Source organism: Gastrolobium bilobum, unplaced genomic scaffold (genome assembly GCF_033153095.1).
Source record: "Gastrolobium bilobum isolate Gb01-03AN ecotype WA unplaced genomic scaffold, APGP_CSIRO_Gbil_v1 utg70309, whole genome shotgun sequence".
Taxonomy (NCBI): Eukaryota; Viridiplantae; Streptophyta; class Magnoliopsida; order Fabales; family Fabaceae; genus Gastrolobium; species Gastrolobium bilobum.
Genome location: NW_026899421.1, coordinates 111,522 through 120,359, shown reverse-complemented (window position 1 = coordinate 120,359; position 8,838 = coordinate 111,522). Strand labels below are relative to the sequence as shown.

The following is an 8,838-nucleotide window of genomic DNA, read 5'->3' as shown; positions in this document are numbered from 1 at the left end:
ATCATAGGCACACTGGCATCTTCATCAATGTCAAGGATAACAAAATAATCTGCAATTTCTTAAAAATATCTAAAAATTTAGACAATTGCTTCCTTTGCTCATTTTGCTTTGTGAACTGCAGGAGGTTGTTCCTTTGCTTCTTCTTCATCTTTTTGAGTTTGTTCATCCTTTCTTGTAGAAACTTCAACTTTCTCTTTTTCTAGCTCCTCATTCCTTGTAGTGATGACATTGCATTGCTCCTTTGACACTGCATCGCTCTTTTCTTGACTCCTCTCAGCTAGTTGTCTTGAAAGTTGGCCAATTTGAGTTTCCAAGTTTCTGATTGAAGCGTCTTGGTTCTTGTGGTAGGCTCTTGTCTCATTTATGTGATCATTAGTGGTTTTGGAAAGTTGTATCATCGCTTTCTCCAATTCAGATGGCTCTTTTTGTGGCAGAGGAGGAGGTTGCAGATAGTTGTTGGATTTATAATCCAAGCCGCTCCCTTGATCCCTCCTTTGAAAGTTATTTCCTTGGCCGCCATTCTGATTCCTTTGGTAACCTTGAATATTCTGTGGAGGCCAAATTCCATTGACCTGGAATGGTTCAGCTCTATTGAGTGTAGGGCACTCATTAGTATCATGCGGCTCCTTACAATACTCACAGTTAAATATATCAACCTTGGATGTTGAGAGCTGCATCTTGTCCAGCTTGGCATTCAAACTGGCCAATTGCTGTGAAATCACTTTTTGCTCCGCCAGTGATGCATCATTATTCCCCAATTGTAAAATTCCTTTCTTGGGCTGAACAGATGGGAATGCTGCTGCCATAGACGCATTCTCATTCCTTGCCATTAAATCCAGCAGCTCTAAGGTCTCATCTACTGTCTTCTTTCCTATGGTGCCACCAGCTGCACCATTGACAATCATTCTGCATTCTGGCGTCATCCCATTATAGAAGACTCTGACCTTCTTTGTATCTGGCAAGTCATATTGTGGACACTTCCTGATCAACTCCTGGTATCGAGTCCAGGCTGCACATAAAGTCTCTCCTGGTTGTTGGGTAAAATTGGTGATTTCATTCACCAACTTATTGTACTTTTCCATGGAAAAGTGTTCAGCAAAAAATTTAACCGCCAAATCCTCCCATGTTTTGATGCTGTTGGGAGCTTGTCGATCCAACCATTTGAGAGCTCTCCCGGTCAATGCAAACGAGAACAATCGGAGTCTGATCGCATCGTCTGACACTCCGTTGTGTTTAGTTGTATCACAGATCCTTAAGAATCTGTCTATGAAGTCGTGAGGATCTTCATAGTCCTCTCCACCAAACTGAGTTTTCTCCACCAAGGTGATGAGTGCTGGCTGGATGTCATAATTATTAGCAGCAATCGGTGGTTTGACAATACTCGAGTTTGGCCTTGTGAATTGAGGAGCCAAAACTGATTCCATCAGCTCAGCCGCTGGTGGATTTTCTTCTGCCATCTCTGTTTCTACTTCAAAGTGTGAAGTAGAATTTTCTGCTTCAGAATGTGAAGTAGAAGCCTCTGCTTGCCTCTTCTGCTTGGTATGTTGTCTTATCCTCTTTGCAGTCCTTTCTATCTCTGGATCGTAAATCAAAGCTGCAGGATCAACTGTACCACGCATAAACTAAAGCAAACAAATTAGTAACACAAAGATCCAAGCAAGAAAATCAAAAGTTATAAATAACTTGGCGTAGTCAATCCCCGGCAACGGCGCCAAAAACTTGATGCGTATAATCGGCAAGTGCACCGATCGTACCAAGTAATAAAGAGTGAGTAGAGTATCGTTTCCACGAGGATTGAGGCACCTAAGTTGTTATAACTATTCCTCTCTTGTTGGATTAATCAAAATAGGTTGAGAATGATTGTAGTTCATGAAACAAACTAAACTAATTAAAGTAAAAATGTAAATGATTTCCAAAAGTGTTTTCAGAATGCAAGAACAAAAGATTAAGGATTGAGAAAATATTTGAGAAAATATTGAGGTAAGAGAAACAAACACCTTTCCGATCCCCACCTTGCAACTTGGATTACGTTTACATTTACCTATTCAATTGATCAAACAATTCATCATCTTTTATATGATTAGTTAAGCCCTAATCCCTTAGTGACCTTAACCTTGTCAATTCTATTAGAATCCTAATCCCTTAGAAATCCCTTTTCGAGTTAACCCTTAAAATCAATGAATCTTTAACGTTCGCGGTTCATATAGCCTATCCCTAGTGCGTACATGAACAGTTATCTTATTCTTTGTCAGGAATTAGAATTCCAACATCCCTATTGTAAACCCTAACCCTCGCAATCCTACTAGATTGATCAGTTCCAATAGAATTATAGAATGAAAAACAAGAAAAGATAAATGCAATTACAATAGATAAACATAAAATTCAACCAAGGTACAAGGGGTTCACATCAAGGGTTGTGACCCTTACCACAATGATAAAACTAGCCAGACATATTCATGTCTGACAAAATAACAATAAAAGAAAATAACATTTAAAACCTAGAAGAGAAAATGAAGATGAAGCTCTTCCGTCTTGATGATCGAATCCTTGAATCTCCTCGAAGCTCCAAGAAATTCCACTCCCCTTGTTGTCTTTCTCCTCTTTGTTGTCAAAAAGTCTCTCTCCCTTATGTTTCTGATCCTTTTATTAGGTTTTGGGAAAACCTATTTTCCTTTGCACTCCCATTGGGCCTTATTTTAGCTGATTCGCACTTAAAAATATATCGCCCACGCACGGGGCGCCAAGCCTGGCGCCCCAAACTTGGGAGAAACAGAAGTTGAATCTGTCAACGGCGCCCCGGGCGCCAACTATGGAGTGCCGTGCGCCAGTCCTGCGCGCCGTGCGCCAACTCCCGCGCGCTGGGCGCCAGGTTGGAGTGTCGTGCGCCACCTCCAGCGCTCCGTGCGCGGACGAAACAGAAGCAAATCGTCGATAAAGCGCCCCGTGCGCCAAGTACCGAGCCTCGTGCGCCAGTTTGGCGCGTCGTGCGCCAACCTCCGCGCGTCGTGCGCCAGCGGGAAATTTGGTTTCTCCGTTTTTGCTCCTTTTTGCGGCGTTTCGTGCTATTTAACATATAACTTGAGTGAGAGCATGATTGAGAAGGAATAATCAATATTTCTTGCATTTAATGATTATTTTCACACATTTATGATTAATTCCTTGCTTCTTTTAAGTTAGAAAACATCATCTGCTAGACTCACATCAATACATACAGGGTTATGATACATTTTATCTGTAGTGGATGTTACCTGATATATATACGAGTTTTAAGACTAAATTTCTCTCTGAACAATTAATCTTAAGATCACATTCCTAACTATGATATATTATATTTGGATACTTACATAGACTTTATTCCCTCGGGCCCCTCTGAAATTCCAAGGTGAACTGACATGAATCATTTAGAAAAAAAGTGCATTGAGATTGATGTCTTGTCCAATGACTTGCATGAGAGTTTAGCTAGGGGATGGCATGTGAAGATAAAAAAAAGTGCAAGTATAGACAAATCAATCAATTTTTAAAATGCTAGAACAAGATTCAAATAAATCAAAAAATTATAATCTCCCTAGGATACAAATATTCCCAGTTTTACATTAGGGGGCATTTTAAAATATAGAAATGGCACTGCAAACAAACAAGATACGTATATATATGTTATAGTGTATGCGTGACCAGCATGTTTTAAATATCTTATTAAGTTGTATATTATGAGTGATGGAATCTTTTGGGTTTCATTATCATTATTATTATTAGTTTCACCCGGTAGAGTGTTTGCTTTTAGGTTTAAGGTATGTTTAGATAAAGGGTTACCAACTTCGTGCAGAAAAAAATTTGTGCAACAACCAATTACAACTATGTCTTATCATTAAGATATAGTTCTAATATTAATTTTTTTTTCTGTCACGTCAGCCCATAGTCTTCTGAGGAGAGGAAATTTTTTTAAAAAAAATTATAACTATATTTTACCCGTAAGAGATAGTTATAATTGATTGGTGCAAAATATCTCTTCTCCCATGAAAGGAGGAGTACATTTCCCTTAGATAAATTTTGGAAAAAAAAATACTTTTATGATATTTTTTTTTCTTTCTAACTTTTGAAAAAAAATGTTAAAACATTTTTTAAAGGTTTATATTTTTTTCAAAAAACTTATTTAATTTTTATAAATTTCTTAAACAAGTTTTAATTGATAAAATACTTTTTCTTAAGAAAAACACAGATAAATATGCTATTAATTAGTTATGCATAGTATAAGTTGACTAATTTTTATGATAAGAAAACGGTACATTGACCGAAACTATAGCCCATAGCCGTTTTAAGATACATTTTTCGGTCTTTTTAATTTTTATGATTGGAATGTGTTTGATTTGGATGAAATTTTATTTGTGATTTGATGTCAAAAAAATTGTGGGGAAGCAACTCTTAATAGAGAAGATGACTAGGACCTTAGCCTGCCTGTAAGTCAATACCAACCGAATCCGGTGTGAAGACTCACCTCATGAATCACTATCGATGACACTTTGCAATTATATGCAACGGAATAATTAAGAATTACACGACGCGAGAACTTAAAAGATCTACAAAAGCATCCTGAAGAAGGAGCTCTAACAAAGGAGAAGGAGGAGAATGATAAACAATAAGATTATTATCATCCTCAAAATGCCTAGAAGCAAACCAGTGAGCACATCTGTTATTTTCTCGAAAAGTGTGGACCCAACGAACATCCCAATCTTCAGCAAGCCATTTGTGAATACGGGAAACAACCTGAGAGTTTCTGTGATTATTGCTCCCTTCTTGGATAATGCTAAGAGCAATTTCTGAGTCACATTCCAACTCCACTCTCCTAGCACCAGTACCCCAGGCCAGCTCTAAGCCTTTGAGGATACCCCAGAGTTCTGCATCAAGAGGATTACAGAAACCTAATCTGAAAGAGAAACCACCCAGAAAAGCACCATTGTGATCTCTAGCAAGGCCTCCACAGCTAGCATGCTGCCTAGATAAGGAAGAAGCACCATCTGTGTTAATCTTCAACCGACCAGGTTCAGGACGACACCATTTAGTAGGCTGATGGGCATTAGGGAAGCTGCCAAGAATGCTTCTATTCTTACCTCTAGCTTCAATTAAATGCGCAATAAAATCAGAAATGACACGCTTATCATTGCTTGGCCTTCGGAAACTATCATCATGAATATGATGATTACGCCAATTCCAAAGATTCCAGCAAGTAGTATAGAAAACATCTCTCCAATCAACATGAATTTGATAATTCCAACCCTTACTCACATTTTTGATGAGCCAAGGCTGTAGGTCTAATGTGAAGAAATCGTTGGGGACCCTTCTACCAAACCAATCTATCCACAATCTTTTGGCTTGAGAACAATCTCTAAGGACATGAATAAGAGTTTCTTCACTGTTTGGACAGTTAATGCAAAAATTAGGACCCCCATTCCATTTGCATGTACGACTCCTAACTGGAAGCTTATTAAGAAAAGCCAGCCACATCATAGTCTTGATTCTTTCTGGACCCTTCCAGTCCCAAATCTTCTTCCAGGGAACATTCCTTTGAGCATGTTGAAAATTCATCAAGTTCAAGTAGGCAACCTTAACTAAGGAAGATGACACATGATTCTGACACCAAACTAACTTATCCTCAGTATTATCTTCCAAAGCAACAGGAACGCAAAACACCTTAGAGATTAGCTCATCATTTAAGAATTGCTTCAAATATCGAACATCCCAGGTACCATGCTGAAAGATCTCAGCAATGGTTCTATGCAATTCCAGATCAGGAATGTGATTAGGAGCTAAATTACAAAGATTATCATCCAGATTCAACCAATTATCCGCCCAGAATTTAATAGTCTCTCCATCACCCACCTCCCATCGAAGACCGGCTAAAAAACTGTTCCAACATTTAGAAAGGTCCCGCCAAAGTTTAGAATCATAAGGCTTAGAGCTTATCTCACGCCTCAAATCTTTACCTCTGCCATACTTGGCTCTCAAAATCTTAACCCAAAGTTCCTCCTTGTCAGTTAAGATTTTCCAAGCCAACTTATGAATATAAGCCTCATTTTGAGTACGCAATCTGATAATACCAAGACCTCCCATTTCCTTCGGCTTATACATTGTGTCCCAAGCCACTAAATGAGCTTTATTAATACCCCAAATGAAGTTCCGTTGAAGCTGTTCAATCTCATCACACACAGAAGTGGGAAGAAGACCATTCTGCATATGAAAAGAGGGAATAACACCAATCACTGATTTAGCCAGAGTGACTCTCCCCGCAAAAGATAAACTTTGATGCTTCCATCCATCAAGTTTCTTACGAACCCGATCCATTAGATCAGCATAATTTGATTTCAAATTTCGCCCTTGCCTGATAAAAGAGCCCAGATATTTACCAATGCTACTAACTCTTTTGAACCCAGAGAGCGCAGAAATTGCATTTGCAGTTGCATCAGATGTATTGGAAGAGAAATAAATGGTAGACTTATGAACACTTATACTTTGACCAGACATTCTGCAAAAAAGATCTAAACACTCCATTATTACCTGCATTTGCTGCACCGAAGCTTCAGAGAAAAGGACAATATCATCTGCAAACATGAGATGGGAGACTGCTGGACCACCTCTACACACTCTGATCGGTTTCCACACACCACTGCCAACCCTTTGAGCAATAAGATGAGATAGCTTTTCAACACATAAGACAAAGATGTATGGGGATAATGGATCACCCTGTCGAATTCCACGTTCAGGAATAATAGTTTCAGACAAGCCCCCATTCACAAGCACTTTGAAACTATTAGTTGTGATAGACGCCATAATGAATTCAACCATCCAAGACGGAAGCTGTATTTCAGAGATAACCTTACGAATAAACGACCAATTCAGCTTATCATAGGCTTTCTCTAAATCAATTTTAATGGCCATAGTACCCATCTTACCTTTAAACTTTGTCATCGAATGGACAATCTCTTTAGCTGCAATAATGTTATTCTGCAAGTTTCTGTTTGGGACAAAGCTGGTTTGGTTATCAGAAACCAAAGCTTCCATTACTTCCTTTAGTCTACCCACTATAACTTTACTCATGCCTTTGTAAATCACATTGCACAAGGAAATTGGCCTGAATTGAGAAACCAACGTAGGCTTATTAACCTTTGGGATAAGGGTAATAATCGTACCATTAATATCAGCAATGGTTTGCGGGTTTTCCAAATAAGCTAGGAAAGCATTCCAGACTTGATCACCTACCAGATTCCAGTTCTTTTGATAAAAAGCAGCTATGTACCCATCCTCCCCTGGGGCTTTTGAGCCTTTCATTGTGAAAAAAGCTTTTTTAACTTCCTCCTTAGTAACACTCACCCTTAATTTATCCATGACTTCCTCAGGAACAATAGGCCATCTAGTATTGATCCACTCACGATGACAGCTTTCATCTTTGAAAAGATTAATATAAAAATCGCGGATCATCTTAACCAGGCCTTCCTCTTCACGAATCCAACTTCCATTATCATCCTTGAGTTCCACGATTCTACCTCTTTTCCTTCTGACAATAGTCTTTGTATGATAGTATCTCGTGTTTCTGTCACCTTGATTAATCCACTGAGTTCGAGACTTTTCATACCATAATAACTCCTCTTGATCAAGGACCTCCTCAAGTTCAGCTTTGATCTTGCACTCCACTTTCTCCAGATAATCTTTATTGTGCTCAGAAATGGCTCTTTGAATACCTTCAAGTCTTCTCATCAACTTATTCTTCCTATGCTTAATATTCCCAAACACCTTCTCATTCCACTCCTTAATGCAAGGGGTAAGAACCTTCAAACAATCAGCAATGTTCCCATGCACGTGCCAATTGTCCTTTAAAAATTGATTGAACAGGATATGGTCCTGCAAAGGAATGGAAACGGAAAGGACGATCCTTCCACTCATCTTTTGAAGAAGACAAGGATATAAGAAGGGGGTTATGGTCACTGTTTAACCTAGGAAGGGCTCTAACATGACCCTCCTCAAATGTAACCCTCCATAAATCGTTACTGCAAGCACGATCTAACCGTTTGAAAACTCTATCCATATTCAGGAAACGAGGACCACGCCAAGTAAATCTCGAACCGGAACTATTCAAATCAATCATCTTCAGATCCGTAAGCAAGGAAGCAAATCTGTTACATTTATATAAATCTACCGGGGCACCTCCACGTTTCTCAAAAGGGGAAGCGATTTCATTAAAATCACCGGTGATAAGCCAGGGCTCATTCATAGAATCAGCAATCCGACGAAGATCCTGCCAAAGGCTACGTCTCACCTCTTCTCTAGGATTGGCGTAAATAAATGTGCATAAGAACGCAACATTATCGGAGAAACAAACTTTCAAATGAACCATTTGCATGTTCTTTTCCAAAATCGTAACATTACAGAACTCCTTGTTCCACAAAACCCAGATCCCTCCCATGAAACCTTGAGCTTCTTCCACAATACAGTTGTTATACCCTGTTCTTTTAATAATCTTTTGAGCTTTCCCACCACTTATTCTAGGTTCAAAAATAGCAGTCAAATCTATTCTGTGTTTTCGGATCATACTAGTTAAGGTTCCCAAAAACCTTTTCTTTGTCGCCCCGCGACAATTCCAAGCCAGCAAAGACATCAATCAACCATAAGGGTTGCAGGTTCCTGGTACCCTGCTGACCCCTTAACAATCTCAACACTATCTTCATTTATACCTCCTTTATCAACCTCCATGTGATGCGATAAAATAGACGCATCCGAATGGGTAGTGACCAAAGTCCTATTAGGATCCGGAGCTTTAGGATATTTTAAACCATTATCACTCCCACTTTG

The 8,838-nt window shown here is 39.0% G+C and overlaps 2 protein-coding genes across 2 annotated transcripts; both read right to left on the bottom strand.

The window, feature by feature from the left end:
• Window positions 1–98: 98 nt before the first annotated feature.
• On the bottom strand, window positions 99–1,619 carry LOC133290401 (uncharacterized). The gene is made up of 2 exons (XM_061488473.1): window positions 1,382–1,619; window positions 99–1,216 (listed from the first exon to the last, which is right to left on the bottom strand). Exons 1-2 carry the CDS (start codon window positions 1,617–1,619, stop codon window positions 99–101), a joined length of 1,356 nt encoding a protein of 451 aa, XP_061344457.1.
• Window positions 1,620–4,548: 2,929 nt separating this feature from the next.
• On the bottom strand, window positions 4,549–8,578 carry LOC133290400 (uncharacterized). The gene is made up of 2 exons (XM_061488472.1): window positions 8,000–8,578; window positions 4,549–7,890 (listed from the first exon to the last, which is right to left on the bottom strand). Exons 1-2 carry the CDS (start codon window positions 8,576–8,578, stop codon window positions 4,549–4,551), a joined length of 3,921 nt encoding a protein of 1,306 aa, XP_061344456.1.
• Window positions 8,579–8,838: the final 260 nt, after the last annotated feature.

Excerpts from the sequence above, each read along its gene's own strand:
- LOC133290401 (XM_061488473.1), bottom strand. The coding sequence starts at position 1,619 with ATGCGTGGTACAGTTGATCCTGCAGCTTTGATTTACGATCCAGAGATA. Across the intron at positions 1,217-1,381 it reads ATTCACAAGGCCAAACTCGA|ACGATGCGATCAGACTCCGA; the intron begins GTATTGTCAAAC and ends ACGGAGTGTCAG.
- LOC133290400 (XM_061488472.1), bottom strand. The coding sequence starts at position 8,578 with ATGATCCGAAAACACAGAATAGATTTGACTGCTATTTTTGAACCTAGA. Across the intron at positions 7,891-7,999 it reads TTACATTTGAGGAGGGTCAT|GACCATATCCTGTTCAATCA; the intron begins GTTAGAGCCCTT and ends ATTCCTTTGCAG.